The sequence below is a fragment of the Hippocampus guttulatus genome, chromosome 2 (genome assembly GCF_054856545.1).
Source record: "Hippocampus guttulatus isolate MCC_2025c chromosome 2, RoL_Hgut_1.0, whole genome shotgun sequence".
Lineage (NCBI taxonomy): Eukaryota > Metazoa > Chordata > Actinopteri > Syngnathiformes > Syngnathidae > Hippocampus > Hippocampus guttulatus.
The window spans coordinates 28,308,655-28,325,744 of record NC_141262.1 but is presented as its reverse complement, the minus strand read 5'-3'; the positions used below and the strand labels follow the sequence as shown (position 1 = coordinate 28,325,744).

The following is a 17,090-nucleotide window of genomic DNA, read 5'->3' as shown; positions in this document are numbered from 1 at the left end:
TCTCCCTGTTGCATCACACATAATTGAACTGAACAGCTTCTATATCAGGCTCCAGGAGAGCCTGCCGATGATCTGATCATTTGAATCAGGTGTGTTGCAACAGGGAGAGATGGAAAACAAGCCACGTGAAAACGTGCTGTGAAAAAAATCCCCGTAAATTACTTTTATTTTTATTTATATTTATAAATTCGACAGGACGGGAGTCGTTTATTGCCATGCAGTTGTTATAAATAAAGTTTTAACCCCAAAAAACGTTTCCTCTTCCTCTGGGTGTTTTACGACATTTTCTTTTTATGTGCCGTAAAGCAATTTTCAACTATGTAGTTCTAATGGCCTACTAGCTGTACGCTTGGTGCAAGACAAAAAACTACAAGGCGGCTTTCTCCTTTCCCGCTTAATATGCTCAAACGCTTTGCAACGGGAAGTTAATGCGACTCACTCATTGAAGGTTACCGAATTCACGTTTTTAATATAAACAGAAAACCGGTAAGTTAACAATTAGGCAGGTAAACCTCTCTAGTGTCTACGATTCATGCTGAAATCTAATTGAATCTTTTGAAGTGTCTATTACTGGGTTCAGATGTCGTTACAATCTGCTAGGATGCACATTTTTGCAACTCTGGGACCAGTTGGAAGTCGCAACTAGTTTAGTAGAACGAACTTGCTTTGTTCTTTTCGTCCTCCAAATGTGTCATTATCGTGCTAGCCAGGCTGTAATCACTCATCTGGATGTCTTAACATTCTAGTCACAGTATGTGTGTTGTGTGCAGGTAATAATAATAACATAATTGCGGTGTGTCTTCAGTTTCCATCATGCCTCGTATTGAGAATGACATCAAGCTGGATTTTAAAGACGTGCTCCTCCGGCCCAAGCGCAGCACCCTCAAATCAAGGAGTGAGGTCGATATTTCATATCTATCCATACCACGTGATGGTGGTGGTGGTGATGGTGATTACGATTACACCATAATCATTGGTCACCCATTGTGTATCTGTTTAGGTGGACTTGCTGAGGAGCTTCACGTTCCGGAACTCCAAGAGTAGCTACACGGGAATCCCCATCATTGCGGCAAACATGGACACAGTGGGCACCTTTGAGATGGCGAGGGCTTTAAACAACGTAGGCAACGTGTTCTGATGGGAACCAGAACCACCTTGCATGACGAGCAATCAGTTCATCTGTTCTCTTCCGCTAGTTCACCGTCTTCACTGCAGTCCACAAGCATTACTCCGTGGAAGACTGGCAGGAGTTTGCGGCCAAGCAACCAGAATGCCTCGAGGTACTTGTTACGTAATTTTTTTTTCTAGAAGCCGACACAAAGGGAAAAAGGAGACAATTAGAAACCATCATATTTCAACAGTTTGTTCATCAGGAGAACTTTATCTGGTGTGAAATATTTTACCAACAGGTGGTCTAAAGTAGTGCTGACTTGGAGAATACAATTAATAGAACTGCTGTGACAGAGAGTGTGGGTGGTGGTATGCATGGTGAGCAGCGTGCAAAGTTAGGTTGGGGATTTTCCAATGAGTTTTTTCAAAGATTTGCAGGAAACTTGGTTATTTTAGTTGAGGTTATGGCAAAATATATTTCTCCCAACGTTTCCTATTAATTCCTCATTCATTCCAATAAACGGCTTCCAGTTTTACAACATGAGATTTTGACAGCAGCCCACCTGATGTTTCCACTTTTTTTTCCGCCTTCCCAGAATGTTGCGGTCAGCACGGGCACCGGCGAGGCCGACTTCCAGAAGATGTCCGCCATCTTGGCCGCCGTGCCGCAGCTACGGTACATCTGCGTGGACGTGGCAAACGGCTACTCGGAGCATTTTGTGCACTTTGTCAAGGATGTGCGGCAGAAGTTCCCCTCGCACACGATAATGGTCAGTGGGCATGTTCTTTTTTTATTTCTGTTTCCGCAGCATTTCCCAAACGTAATTCATGGATTTTTAAACTGAATTTAACCTCGAATGTAGTCATTGTATTCCCCCATATTTTCAGGCAGGAAATGTGGTGACGGGAGAGATGGTGGAAGAGCTGATCCTCGCCGGTGCGGACATCATCAAAGTGGGCATCGGACCAGGTGACCGCAGCAATTGTCATCTTCTCAGACGACTTTTTACACTGAACCCCCACTATGTGCACGGGGTAGGGACCAAGGCTTGCTGCGATTAGTCTGTACAGAATGAAACAAAACTCACCCCCAAAAGAAATGCTGAGAAGTGCGAGAAAGCAGGAAGAATGTATTTTACAACTTGTAAAAGTACCAATTACTACGCACTCTTCGGGAGAAAGGCCACATAAATTCTGAGATGTCGTTAACAGGTATAATGAAGGTATACTACTTCTTAGCGAACAGCATTGTTGTTTTTTGGCAGCCATTTTAGATTTAGTTTTCGATTTTTACTTTTAATATTTGATGATACACACAAGAAGCTAATGAATTAACGTTAGCTCACCCAAAACAACTCACGCCTTAAGTTAGCCCATTTTGCATCAGGAGTTACGTGGGAAACTTTAAGCTGACAATGAAATTGATCACAAGCCGACTGTCGTGTAACATCGAAACAAAGTCGCAACATCAAGACTCGCTGTAGAGCCAACCGGTAAAGCGCTTTTCTAATTTTCCTTGTTTTATGGGGTTGATGTTGTCTACTTTGTTACCTTTGCAATGCTTGTACTCTATAATGTCGCGGTTTACTGCTAACGCTACTTTGCTAAATTAATATCCTAAACTTCTTTGCGGCTGTTTGAAATTAAAGTGCCGAATTAACGTGCGCATAACGTGCGATTTGATCGTTGCGTTTGTTTTTGGTTAAGTGTACGTTGTGGTCAGGGTAGATTTTAAATCAGCTCCCGAGTGACTGACACCTTGGTCAACCCTTTCCGCGGGAAAACAGAACAATAGCTTGAGTGAAGTTCACCGGGGGAATTGGAGACGGTTGACTGTATCTGCAGAGTTGGCGAAATGGAGCGCGGCCCAACTTTTGCTGTCTTCCGCAGGCTCCGTGTGCACCACACGCAAGAAGACCGGCGTGGGGTACCCTCAGCTCAGCGCGGTGATCGAGTGCGCAGACGCGGCCCACGGACTGAATGGCCACATCATCTCGGTGAGCCTCCATTGTGAAGGAACGTTCGGATTGTTGAGACGCCAACGTTTTGGGTCCACGGCGATCCCTTTGTTAGCTTCACACCAGTCACACATTGGCGCAGAGGCTGCAGAAATTAAAACCTTTCTTGTGTTGAGGGAGGAAAAGGATTGTGATGCTAACAGGCATATTTTTTGGAAGAAATGAAATTGGAATGCTCTAAAACGACAAGTCATATTTTTGACGAAAAATAAGTTGTAATCTTTAGCAGAACAGAGACAGTTGTTGTGATGAATCATCATCAGACTCAAATCTATTTTTCCAAGAATTCTTGTTCAAATTTCTCATTGTGATATGGTTTTAAAGTCAGTGATGATTGAGGAAAGGAATTCACATTTTAACACGTGATTTTCAAAAGTACACTTTTGCTCTTGTAATAGCACACCTATTCTTCCATCAAAATGGGACGACAGTTATAACCTTCCCCCGCGGAAATGCTGATTTTCTTTGGGGGGAAAAGGGGTTTTATTCATAAGTCAATGTTGGCATCTGAACAATTTCCCAACATTTTCGAGCAAAGATTTTATCACAAGTGATGAGCACCAAGGGCTGAACGATTTTGGGGGGGTTAGGTTTTTTTTTGTTTTTTTTTTTACTATTACGATTGCGATTTGATATGGGAAGAAAAAAAATAATCATGTCATCACAATTGCAATATTGAGGGATGGAAAACCAATAGATTATGATCTATATATTTTTTTTCTCCAAATCATTCAGCCCTATTTGAGAACCACTGCTTTATAGCCGGCATGGCGTCTCTCCCACAGGACGGGGGATGCACTTGCCCGGGCGATGTCTCCAAGGCTTTCGGTGAGTCCCGTGGATGAGGAGCAACAAAGAGCTCTTTTTTCTTTTTTTTTCCTTCCTCTCACCGACATGACATCTGTCAGGCGCCGGAGCCGACTTTGTGATGCTGGGCGGCATGCTGGCGGGCCACTGCGAGAGCGGCGGCGAAACCATCGAGAAGCTGGGCAAGAAATACAAGCTGTTCTACGGCATGAGCTCTGAAGTGGCGATGAAAAAGCACGCCGGCGTCCTGGCCGAGTACCGGTAAGTCCCAATCAATGAAGCAATTAAAAAGTGGCACGCTGTTAAGAGATTTACGACTCATCGAAGGTGTTGGCCTCATATCTGATGAGTGTATTTGAGAAGCCCGCAGGCACACACGAGCTTACTCAATGTGTTTCACGTACGCCATTTCTGTGGTCGCAGGCAAGAGAGTGAAAGATGTTTAAAACAAATGCCCCTTTGCCCCTCGCCCGCAGAGCGTCTGAGGGCAAAACTGTGGAAGTGCCGTTCAAAGGTCCCGTGGAGGCAACGATGCGAGACATCCTGGGCGGGGTGCGCTCCACGTGCACCTACGTGGGGGCGGCCAAGCTGAAGGAGCTGAGCCGCAGGACCACCTTCATCAGGGTCACCCAGCAGCTCAATACCGTTTTCGGCAACGACGGCTGAACGCCCGAGGGAGTCTTCAGCGCCGCTTATATGTACGCAAACAGTTACACTGCCGTTCCTACGATATTTATTCCCATTGGACTCTCCGATGCCAAGCAGTAACGGTCCATTCGCTTCTATCGTTCCGACCTTTAACCTTCAGGTAACGTTTTAATATCTTTTTTGTTAGAATGGTGTTTCACATATTTTATACACTTGGGGAAAAAATCTGGCACAACATACCTCAAAAAATGTCACAAGAGTGATATAGAGTGAACCCCATTGGCACCCCCCCAAAATGGTTTATAAATACCTCTAGAGGCCACAAGATGGTGGCAAAGCACTTTGTATGAACACATTAAAACCCTAAACTCACTTGAACATAGTTTATTGACACACTACGCCACAATTTGGGAGCAAATAACTATTTGGGACTAAATTAAACTCCTCCACTCACGTCAACATCGTTCGTTGACATTAAAATGCCATGAGATGGCAACAATCTTATGGCATCTTATGGCAACAAAGCAACATTAAAGCGTAATCTAACATAGTTCATTGAGCACAATTTTTGTCCGAATGAAAGTCCGCAGCGCACTTCAACATAGTTTATTGACATGAAGATAACAGCAAAGCACTATTTTCATCTGAATCAAACTAATGCAATTCAACATCATTTTTGACTCCCAAGTTGGCGCCAAAGTAATACTTTTATCCACCGCTTTCTAAAGAAAGATGAACCCCCCCCCTCCTTTTTTCTTCTCCACAAATTTATTTACTCAATGTGAAATCTTAAGTCGTGAAGGGGACTACAAAGCAAGAAGTGGACTTGCTGCCATCTAGTGGAAGAATATTAATGGTTCTCCCTGTCGCTGCGGAATTATATGTCATTGTCATAGATAGATGAAGAAAGTGACATTATTTATGGTAAGTAAATGATAGTTTTTGGAGTAATGAAGTGATTGGGAATCGGTGTATTTGAAATGCTTAACGTTATATGCAACCCTAACTGTTCTCTTCCGTGATGCAACGTTTAGAATTAGATGAATTTTATTTGTTGTTTTTAACTGCGACCAATGCCAAAGTTTTAATGTTTTAGTGATGTTCACTTTCAGCTCATGTTTATTATATTTTGTTGCCTTGACATTAAGTGTCCCTTTTGCGGGTTGAAGTCAGGTCATGCGACTGTCTCCGTCATCCGCGTACAATTCAATAAAGCTGTTCCACCTCTGCACGTGCTCCCGTCTTGACTCGAGAGCTCTTGAACGCTTGTGTTACATTCATCGAAGACAACATTAAATGCACCAGAATATTTATGAATGATTGGTGATGATAGATATTTACAAAAAAAAAAAGGCAGCACAAAAGTCCCCACCGACCTGCAACAAGAGTTTGGCTTCAGGCGTATGTACAAAATCAACTTGAAACTTTTGCTTTGACTTGGCAGGTCCAAGTGCTGTCCTTTTTTTCATCCAATACCAAGCCCGTTCGATCAGTTCCGATAAGCGGTCTGCGGCGGCTGCCAAAGCTCCACGCCCTCAATGACGCGGCGGATCACGGAAGCGCAGGTGATGAGCAGGTGTCCGGCGGCGTTGAGGAGGCCCGAGGCCACGCGCAGGGCCTCTCTATTTTGTGAGAGAGATCAATCAAATCGATTTGAATTGATCCATTTTGTGGAAAAACAACAGCCAAAAGAGTGCGCCAAAGGTCGCAGGACTCGGCTTGTGGGCTTCTACTCACTTAAGGACTTTCTTGGGCCCCAGACACTGGAAGTCGGCGCTGACCGAGTACAAGCCTTGAAAAGTGGCCTTCACGCTTAGAGAGCCAAACAAATCCTTGGGGCTCATTTTGTAAAGGTCCAAGGTGACACTGGCGATGTCTTTTCCCATCTTGGACTTGAGCTTGTCTTGACTTCGGGGTACAGCCGCACCCTGGGGTGATTGGGAACAGTGAGAAGCGGTGAAAAGGCGCACAGTTGTCATATCATCGAGTCATATTGCAATGTCGTACAATGGAAATTTCAAATCGCTATGGGCCCACTTTGGGGGGGGGGAATGCTTAATCTTGGTCGCTCACTCGGCTTTATTTTTACATACAGGTGTGTATATTTTATTTATTCATTCATATCGCGTCTAGATAAGTTCAGTGCTTCAGAAGCCCAGTGCGCATGTTGACATATTTTGTCATGAAACGTTGGAGTGATCAAGTCACATTTCTTTGCACAATTGTTGTCATCTGATTTTTGTTTACGCCACACCTGATTGGTTGAATTATGTGTGTGAGGTTGCTGTCGTGAATGCTGAGAAGACTGCAAGTCAAAGTGCTGAGTAAGTTAACTCCTGTCGAAGGAGATAAACGAACGGTCTCGTCATATTTTCTGGTTCTAAGACCAAAACATTTATTAATAATCAGATAGTTGCGATCCAGATGAATTTGTTGCTTGGATTTGATCAAAAATACACAGAACAAGACCTTGGAAAAAAAATTCTGCAATACCCATCCATCCGATATCCGAGCCGCTTATCGTCACGAGGGTCGCGGGCGTGCCAGAACCTATCCCGATTTACAAGCTGTCACTTAACCAATCCCTTGTTTTGAGATACGAGTAAAGTTTGAGGCGGTACTGCGCTTCAGACATCTACCGCCAAATGGGGGCAGCAAATTTCACAAAATCCAACCAACATCAATTCACATTGGTTTCCCTTGCAAGGGAAGAACAACATCCGTCGGTGGCAGTAATGCAGCATTAAGCTGCTTTGCCAACCGCCAATGGCTGCTGCCTTGTCACGCCAAATAGTTCAACTGATTTTGGCCATCTTATCGGGAAGTGAAGTCACAATTTGCTTTTGGGAAAATTTGTCGCAACGGGCGTTGAAAAATCGCTAAATTGGCAACACCGATGATTGTTTTGCCAACTCGCTCCTCTCTCTGGGCAGACAATTTGTTTACGCAGGTCAGCGAGGACGCACAATGAATTGTAGAAGGTGCAGCCAAAACAAGAGCAGAGAAATTGGAGTGAATTAACAAAATAACAGTACCGATGGCGGTCGCCACATCTGTCCGGGCTCCAAGGCCACGATGGCGGCGTTGTCCGGCAGAGTTGCCAAGAAGTCGTCCGAGTCCACCTCCGTCCCGTCCTCCTCGCAGACCAGGGACGCCAGAGACACAAGCGACAACGCCCGACAGACCTGGAACCAAACACGCAGTTGCATGAATCCATAATGAAACTCGGAAACCATCGGAGAAATCACCCTCTCTTTCAGTTCCTCCAAAGTCCCGGCTGTGATGCCCTTCTTGGCCTCCCGGTTGTGACTGCGCACCCTGAATGGTCGCTGGGGCGCGGCCCACACTCGCTTGGTGACCGACCTGGAGGCACCGGGGAAAAAAACAGATTGAGATCTATCACATATACCGCAAAGAGGTGGAATTATTTGTACAAAAATTAGACGTTTCCAGTACATGCTTTCACTTCCATGGGAAGTTAAACTGGAGGATTTTGGAAATACCGCATTCCAAATTGGAAACGTGAAATTTCTCAGAAATTTGCTAACTAACCTCAACAAATTCTGACTTACTTAAGCAATGAGGACGTCGTGTCCATTCTGGTAGATTCTCTTATTCTCACTGGTGTGACGAACAAAAACAATGTCAGCTTTCCTTTCAGTAGGTCACCCTGGACTTTGCTCCACAAGTGATGACCGTTCAGATACCGCAGCATGTAGGCAAAGTTCATCCAGGATTGTGTACTCAAGCTTAAAGCTATCAACAGACGCTCACGGTAATTATTTTACAGCATGAGTGTAAATACTTTTTCACTGTTTCAGATATCGGAACACGAATATTTATTTTTCTGACTAATTTATGCTTTTACTCCCAAGTTGTAAAAATTTGTTTTTCCCCACACAGATTCAAAAATATCTGCAGATACAGTATACTGTAAAAAGAGAGCTCTTGCTTTGCTTCCCGAAAAAACACCAGATTCTGGCATTCAAAAATTGTAATCTGAAAACCCCCACATCGAGTACGGAGGCATTTTCTTCACATTTTAATCACTAACAAATTTAGCTTGGATGCTTTTTTTTGTACGAACGTATTTTTTCGGATTCTACTTGTTGAACTTTTACTTAAAAAGCTAAGAAATCCGTACTTTTTACACAAATATCGGTACTCTTTTTCAGTATAAATGCGTATCATGAGTTTAATTTTAAAAATGATTACTTAAAACACATACTGTATGTATAAAAAATACATAACATTTTTCTTCAAAATGTTCTTAAAATTATTAATAACGTTTTAACAACTCACAAACGACTCAGGGTGCGCAAAAATGCGTCATATCCGGAAAAGCTGTCAGTGTGCTTGTTTAAAAAATGCATTGCTTGAGTGAGCGGGGCACGTCAGACGAAGGTATTTCCAGACAGTCGGATTTAAGCACCGCCCGCGCAGTATGTTCGGGACTGAAGTTAGACACTTTACTCAAGGCGGGAGTTGAAGAAACGTCAGCGGAACTTTCGAGTAGACGCGCGCTTAGTGCGCGGCACAACCCGCAATCAAACAACGGCAGGCACTATTTGTCGGAAAAAAACGTCAACTCCGTTTTTGCAAAAGAAGCGCCCTTTAGTTCGTTTTTCGTCAAGTCAAAGAGCGGACTGGACAATTGCTAACTTACTCGCTGTTAACAATTTGTCTGATCCGAAGAATGGTATCAAGGAAGCCGAACGACATGTCTGGTGGTGAGTAACCTTAACCTAGCTTTAATTAAATTGTGCGTTTCTCATATCGCTCACTTTGAATGACTACCATTCAAGTTATCTACGATATATGCAAGTGTGCACGCGCGCGCAACCCGCTCCCCAAACACAACGTGGAAGAAGCGAGTCCATTTCTTCCAATTGTTTTATTAAAAAGCGAACAGATTGCATCAGCGACTGTTTACATTCTTAACCACCCTGAAGGATCATCAAAATACGTATGGAACCATATTTTACTTCAAATGTACTGTATGTAAAATCACGACAAAAAGTAATTGCATCATACCCTGGGCCGTAGCATATCAAAGCGTAGTCTTACTGAGTCGAACAAATTTTTTCACTTTTATCACGAACAGTCCTTGAATCGTTTCATACCCCACGTATCGAATTGTCTTTGCCTGAGCAATGCATGCCCCGTTTTTTTAAACTTCTTCCTACTCCTTTGAACATATGATTGTGATGATGACTATTTTCTTGTCCTTTCTTACAATTTTACTTACCTTCACTTTTTGCCAATTTATTACTGTATTGTATATTTTAGATATTCAATAAACAAACAAACTATAGATAGATAGATTGAGTTTGTTTACATGTATGTCTGTATGTATGCACCTTATAAAACTAGATCATACTATTCAAAAATAACTGCTTTGTCATCAATAAAAACAAGCTGAGATATTTAGACACATTTTGCCCTTAAAATATGTGGAACTACTTTGCCTATAGGTCTTGAGAACATGTCGAGGTGTTTCATTGCCCTTGCCTTAAGAGGGAAGAAATTTCACCTGTGTTGTACAGCACATTTGACAATAAAGTTGTACTTGACTTGTGTTGTTCCTCCTGCCAAGGTGTCAATCTCCCAATCACCGCCTTGCAGCAGCTGGCTCCGCCCGTGCGCTTGATGTCCGCCGCCCTCTGGAAAGTCATGAAACAGCGGGATGTCGCGCAGTACGGGGTCCTGGCGGAGTTTGTGGAGTCCACTTGCGACACGGTGCCAGGCTTGCTCACTCTGAGGCACCAGGCCAAGCTCGCATTGGGGCTGAGAGCGCGGGTGGGTGTTTGTTTCAGAACGTTCATGTCACAAGTTTGATTGTCTTTGGGAAAGTGCGTGATCAGTTGCTTGTCTTCCGTGTAGCAAAGTGCCACATAAACAGTTTGTCTACATTTTAGGAAAGTGCTGTCTCTTGGACCTCGCCTGACCGCAACTCTCTCGCTCCGCTTCTTTTCCAGCTAATCTTGGAGCTCCTGCGTGTCCCCCAACCCGATACCAGCGTCATCGGGACCCAATTGAAAAAGATCAGCGCTCCTTCTCGACCGTCCACCTCTTCGGCTCCTACCACGGTAGGCGCGCACTTTTGATTTCTCCTCTCTATTCTGAGCTCATCCAGCTTTTACCCCCGCAGAAGACGGACGTCAAGGTGAAAACATCAGTCGAGAGTTTTCACACGTTGGTCCGTGAACTGCTCACTAACCAGGTTGCAAAAGAGGAGTTTTTCCAGGCGAGTACTTCCCGGCAACAATTGCACAGAACTAATAAATTGTAGCCGCAGCCCCACAAAGTTAAACAGGCGGCTGAAATCTGTGAATGTTAATCTACTTTTTTTTTTTCCATTTCACTCAAGCAGCGGCATATATGTAGCTACCTTGTGAATTAAAAATGACAAAAGCTATACATCCATCCATCCATCCATTTTCCGAACCGCTTGATCCTCACTAGGGTCGCGGGGGGTGCTGGAGCCTATCCCAGCCGTCTTCGGGCAGTAGGCGGGGGACACCCTGAATCAGTTGCCAGCCAATCGCAGGGCACACAGAGACGAACAACCATCCACGCCCACACTCACACCTAGGGACAATTTAGAGCGTCCAATCAGCCCGACATGCATGTTTTTGGAATGTGGGAGGAAACCGGAGCACCCGGAGAAAACCCACGCAGGCCCGGGGAGAACATGCAAACTCCACACAGGGAGGCCGGAGCTGGAATCGAACCCGGTACCTCTGCACTGTGAAGCCGACGTGCTAACCACTGGACTACCGGGCCGCCCCAAAAGCTATACAGTATTTAAAAATGATTTGAATGACATCTCTCTGACAGCTTTTCATCCCTGGTGGGTGGGCTTGGAATGTATCAACTTAAACGAGGTTCGACTGTATCTCTCACTGACAGGAGGAGTTTTTCGAGGGCTATGGTCCTTTATTCGACCAGTCGATGGAGAAGCTACTGTGGGAGTTTCTGGTTCGGTTGGATCAACTTCTCCCGGTGCCCAGCCTTTCTCAGGTAAGGGAGAGCAACTGTCCGTCACAGTCGCCCGGATTGAAGAGTGTTTGTGTTCCGGTGTGCAGACGGTGTCCTGGCTCAGTGAGACTCCCGCCGTCTTGGAAGAGTGCGCCCATGCCGCCAGCCAGCAGCAGCTCCTGAAAATTTTGCTTGACCATGACGCCGGTCTTGGGCATCTCGACGCCGCAGGTAAACCTGACATCGTGCAAAGGAGAAGTATGACCCCCACGCCCCATTTTGAATATTTTTCATGTGCCCACATGGGTCTCATTTTGATAGGAGGGGGTCTCACACACATTTTATTTTTTAGGAAGATGGCACTTTAATATTGTACTTGATTAAAAGCTAACAGTAGAATATAATGAAAGAAATTGGAAAAAATTGGCCACATTTTTTGCTTCCGTGGACGTTGCCCTACTCCATCTGGTGTGGACGCCTTGGCCACGCGGGACAGATAAAGATGGAGATGAATTATCGCAATAACTGACAATATTCTTCACAGAGGATTAATAATTTGTGTCCGTGCGTACTGAAATATAATTTTCAAATCTCCGTTGCTTGAAGTGATGCAGCACAGCCACACCGATGCTATTTGTTAGCCTGTCATTGGCATTTTACATTGTTTGTTAGCATTTAGCTAAATGGACTAAACTGTGGTTGTTTTAAATAAATTAGGAACAAGGTTGAGGCATTAGAGTTGAAGCTGGATTTGCTCCCAAATGTGATATAACAAAGATTTAGAATACTGAATAAATGTGCTAAATATTCATGATGGTGTGTGGTGTACAGAATTGTGACGAATCAAATTCACATTTCCCATCTTGAAACAAGGCTGTAATGTAACAAAATATGGGGAAAAAAAGTGAATTGTTGTATTGTATTCCCCCCCACCCTGACAGCACCCCTCCCACCAAACATGGGTGACTCCATCTTGACATCCCTCTCTTTACCGCTCTCTGGAAAAGTGCCCTCAAATCGGCAACGAGGCCCCGGGTCGTCCTCTTCCAGCAATCAGGCTACTCAGAGAAAAGACGAAACGCTCTCCGTCGCCCCCGCGGTCTGCCGTCTGATAGCCGGCGATGATGACGTGCCAGCAATGAAGAGGCCCAAGCAAGATGGCGGCGTGCTGAGAAACTTGAAGGCAAGGAGCAGCCTCACCAATCGTAACCAAGAGGGCAGCGACAAGGAAAGCGTCACGTCCCAAAAGCATTGCCCCAGCATGGCGGACTGTCTGCGCCACCAACCAAGAGTCATGATTCGGAAACTGCAGCCCTCCGAGCTATGTCGAGGAGTGTCTTCTTGCAGAAAAGGTGAGGCTTTGTGAGTATTTTCTGGGTGTGCTGCACTCACTAAGGGGCTCACTTTGACCCAAGTAAAGGCAATCCAATACACATACACACACTATCGTGATAAACAGCAGTATCGTTTATTTGTTGTTGTTGTTTTTTTATGCCCCTGATCAGACTGCTGTTCGAGCAATAATAATTAAAGTACATCCTTTTTAATTGCCATTATCAAAATTTTAAGTCTCAAGATTTTGGAACATTTTCATTGAAATGTAGAACAATAACATATATTTATAAATAAATTAACAAAAAAATAAATACTGAGGCTCTGTTACTTTTTTTATTGTTTTAATATATTTTTCAACACCATTCAATGAGTATTAGCACAACATAGACACCACATACAGTATGTGTAGTGGCAGAGTAAAATGATGTCTTTTATTTCCTTCCTTTCCTCTTTCCATCCTGAACAATTTATCTTAATTTTCCTGTCTAAGAAAATTCTGTAGGGAACATCAGAGCAGGACTGCGTGCGGGCGTGGTATACTGTCTGTCCTTGTGTATGTGTGAGTAATATGTATATCTTTAATATTAATGCCTCAAAGAATAAGTCACCCGCAGAATGATTGACTTTGCAGTGACCTTTCAACAATGCACATTGCACACACATTTTGAAATCAATGCGGGACGCCGATGGTTTTAGTGCTAATTGTCATTTTCATGCGAAAACATTTTCAAGGACCAAAATAGAAACATGCTGAAAACGATGGCTTCCCATAGCTGCTCTTCAACGAGCTGTGTCCCTTTGGTATTCCAGTAGGGATTAATGACTATTAGGACAGTGAGGTGTCATCACGTTTGCTATCCATCCATCCCTTTTCTGAACCACTTCTCCCCAGCAGGGTCGCAAGTGTTCAATAAAGATAGCGTTGGTTGTAGTCTGTGCATTGTTGGACCTCAAAATCTGCCGATGAAACTTCACTTTGGGCTGCACTGAGCCCCAAGTACATTTGCACCGAAGCGTGGGGGATCTGAGCGTGTCGCCCCGTTCCGTGATTGATCAAATGCAATAGTCCAGAATGTTGCGATTCCCCCCCCCCCCCCTTCCTGTTGTTCCAATTTATCCGTTTTGTGTGTTAAGGATCTAGTGTCGAGTTGGAGAGGCTTTGCAGCGGAGTTTGAGTCGTTAGCATTTTCCTCAAGCTAGCCATCGTCGAGCTTTTTGCTTCAATTCAATGCACATTTATCTGGTGTGGAGGCCTTTGCCACCGGGCAGGAGTTTAATACAAATGTTTATCATTTATGCCTGTGAGTATTGTAGCGTCAAATGTCCATTGCTTAAAGGGAAACAATACAGCAACACTGATGCTATTCGTTAGCCTGTTGTTGGCATTTTATGTGTTTGTTAGCATTAAGCTCAATGGATGAAGCTGTAGTTGTTTTAAATAATGTAGAAACAAACTTCAGTTCTCTGAAGTGAAGCTGGACTAAACTTAGATTTTCATGATGAATCAGTGTTTTTTTTGTTTTGTTTTGTTTTTTTAACCCCAACAGCATCCCTCGCACCAAGCTTGGGTGACTCCACCTTGACATCCCTCTCTTTACGGCTCTCCGGAAAAGTGCCCTCAAATCGGCAACATGGCCCCGAGTCGTCCTCTTCCGACAATCAGGCCGCACAGAGAAAAGACGAACTGCTCTCCGTCGCCCCCGCGGTCTGCCGTCTGATACCTGACAATGATGACGTGCCAGCAATGAAGAGGTCCAACCAAGATGCCGGTGTGCTAACAAACTTGAAGCCACGGAACGGTAACCGTAACCAGGAGGGAAGCGACGAGGGAACGGTCACGTCCCAAAAGTATTGCCCCAGGATGGCGGCCTGTCTGCGCCGCCAACCCAGAGTGGTGATTCGGAAACTGCAGCGCTCCGAGCTATGTCGAAGAGGAGCGTCTTCCGGCAGGCTGAGGAGGAATGACAATAAAGAGTAAGCAAGCAGTACATTATTTGCTCATATTGGCGGTACGGTTGATCCAATTGATGTGATGCAACTCAAGTGAGAGACAAGCATAGCAGCCAAATTTCGCCTGGCTTGATGCAGCACTTTTTTTCCCGCCCAAAAAACACCTGGTAGGAATGTATTATTTTTTTTTTTTTTTGCGGGTCATGTAAAACAGGTTAAAATAATATTCAAGCATTTTGGAGCATCGTTTGTGGCGTATTCATGGTTTAAACCAGTTGTTCTGAAAACTCCACCAGAAAAAAAAAAGGATTGACCACTTCAAGCACCAACATAATGACCAACATTAAATACAGTTGCGTAGTCGGTCTAAGTGCTTATGAAAATAATATTGCAAGTCACTGTAACATTATACACTATTTGAACATCAACTCTGAGCCTCACTATAGGAAAATGTTATCTAAAAATGTTAAATACAACTGAACTGTATTTGAGAATTGATGCTTTCAAGGCCACTAGAATGCACCCAAATACCACGCTCTGTTTTGAGAATCACTGGTTTAAGCGATTCTTACAGACAAAAACATTTTTAGACAGTATATATAGACCTTTTAGGGGAGAGGGTGCAGCATTACTGTGTTTTTGTGCTCTGTACATGGTGTGGGGGGCAATTGTATTTAAAAACATGCTATCCACGGTCTTTGTGTCTTATAACATGGTCTTTATATATAACACCAATAGAGGACATCTCCAGTTTTAACTGGTATTTATATTTTTGTTGTGTCTACTTAACAGGAATCGTCCCAAAGAAGTAAGCGGAAGTGCCTTGTTGTTCCCGCTCCGGTGGAGCAGCGCAGGTAGAAAGTGCCACGTTCGATTTTTGAAACCGAAGCAGGTCATTTTCTCGGTGGACTTTGCTTGCTCTTTTCGAGACTTTCTGAGTAGTCACTGTCACGTTTTAAAGGCCTCCCTAGTACAATTGCAACTTTTTGTCTAATTTTTTTTACTTTGTCAGTCATTCTTACCAGCTCTGAGGATTATTTTGCTTGGTGCATTTAATGTTCATTTCACTTCCCATTTCGTAACTTTTCATGTCAATAACACTGCTGTGGGAGACGTCATGGGTTCACTTGCACCTGTCAGAAACTTTTTTTTTTGTGGTCACTTTAGAAGACTGTTTCATAACATTTGATGTGGATTGTGGTGTTCCGCAGGGAAGTATTCTTCGTCCTGTGTGGGTTTTTTTTGTTGTTGTTTTTGTACTTCCAATAAGCAACATCAGCACTCAGCATGGTGTTCAATATCAGCCCTATGCTTGTGATACACAACGTGACGAACCCAGGAGTGAATTTTAGACTTCAACCCTTACATTATTAGTCAGCATTTTTGCTTTGCATTCCTAATTTTCTGATTGGGTTTCATCTGCGTGCATGTGTAGAAGCGCTGGCCCCCTCCGGCGATGACTACGTAGCTGATTCCGAGGACGAGGCCACTGAGCGGGTAAGTGAGGACTTTTTCCACCGCTCTGCTTCGCCCCGTCCACATTTACCTTCCTCCAAAAGCCCGTTCTCCTCTCTCTCTCAGCTGTTTATGAAGCGTTACTCCAAAACCAAGCACGGCACGTATTTCCCCACCCTGCGGGAATTCTTGAAGCTGGGAACCGCGCCGTGCCATGTGATGGCCAATGATAAAAATGACATTTGACCGTGTAAAATAGAAGTCAAGTCAGACAACTTCTTGACAAGAATAAATTAATTCATATTCCACAAATGCAATAGTCATCAGAATGCCGTTTTTAGACGAGTGGAGCTGCATAGAACATAATTGGAAAGACATTTTCTGACTTGACTTTCCCTTTTAAGTATCACATGACTAATAACTAAACTGACTGTTGTTTCTGAATAAATGCTGAGTTTGTTCATTTGCATGTTTGGTGCTTTATGTCCTTGGTTTCCGGGGATTTTCTTTTTTTTTTTCTTTTTTTAAACCTGGGTTTAACGGGATAGGTCAGTTGACAACCATTTCTCATTTACAGAGCACATTTTATTATTCCAAAAATTAATTAATTTCCCCCCTCATAATTCCACGTAAAGCCCTCCAGAATGACAATGCGGAGGTGGTTTCGGACTGAACTTTTGCTTATTAATTGCAAATTTAAAACAAAAACAAATAATTCTTCAGTTACTTTTTTGTAATGAGTGTGGGGCCCAAAAATATTTTCAAAATGAGGCTGGAGGGCAACAT

General features: G+C 43.8%; 3 protein-coding genes across 9 annotated transcripts; 2 read left to right on the top strand and 1 right to left on the bottom strand.

The window, feature by feature from the left end:
* The first annotated feature begins 398 nt into the window (after positions 1–398).
* Positions 399–5,812, top strand: gmpr2 (guanosine monophosphate reductase 2). Of its 2 annotated transcripts, none has more exons than XM_086105310.1 (10): positions 399–486; positions 806–895; positions 1,001–1,120; positions 1,197–1,280; positions 1,707–1,880; positions 1,999–2,080; positions 3,001–3,107; positions 3,914–3,956; positions 4,037–4,196; positions 4,412–5,812. In XM_086105310.1, exons 2-10 carry the CDS (start codon positions 830–832, stop codon positions 4,599–4,601), a joined length of 1,026 nt encoding a protein of 341 aa, XP_085961436.1. In that variant the 5' UTR covers positions 399–486; positions 806–829; the 3' UTR covers positions 4,602–5,812. The 2 variants fall into 2 exon arrangements, with proteins under 2 accessions (XP_085961436.1, XP_085961435.1); XM_086105309.1 differs by having other exon boundaries at positions 806–900.
* On the bottom strand, positions 5,175–8,206 carry cideb (cell death inducing DFFA like effector b). Its single transcript, XM_086105312.1, has 5 exons — positions 8,156–8,206; positions 7,832–7,946; positions 7,619–7,768; positions 6,321–6,511; positions 5,175–6,205 (listed from the first exon to the last, which is right to left on the bottom strand). The coding sequence occupies exons 1-5, from the start codon at positions 8,179–8,181 to the stop codon at positions 6,073–6,075; spliced, it is 615 nt and encodes a 204-aa protein (XP_085961438.1). The 5' UTR covers positions 8,182–8,206; the 3' UTR covers positions 5,175–6,072.
* Positions 8,176–16,767, top strand: tinf2 (TERF1 (TRF1)-interacting nuclear factor 2). Of its 6 annotated transcripts, none has more exons than XM_086105303.1 (11): positions 8,176–8,358; positions 10,180–10,382; positions 10,562–10,672; positions 10,735–10,830; positions 11,496–11,606; positions 11,672–11,795; positions 12,572–12,916; positions 14,447–14,873; positions 15,642–15,703; positions 16,285–16,346; positions 16,431–16,767. In XM_086105303.1, the coding sequence occupies exons 1-11, from the start codon at positions 8,226–8,228 to the stop codon at positions 16,548–16,550; spliced, it is 1,794 nt and encodes a 597-aa protein (XP_085961429.1). In that variant the 5' UTR covers positions 8,176–8,225; the 3' UTR covers positions 16,551–16,767. The 6 variants fall into 6 exon arrangements, with proteins under 6 accessions (XP_085961429.1, XP_085961428.1, XP_085961431.1 ...); XM_086105302.1 differs by having other exon boundaries at positions 8,179–8,358; positions 12,506–12,916; XM_086105305.1 differs by lacking the exon at positions 8,176–8,358 and adding an exon at positions 8,961–9,313.
* Positions 16,768–17,090: the final 323 nt, after the last annotated feature.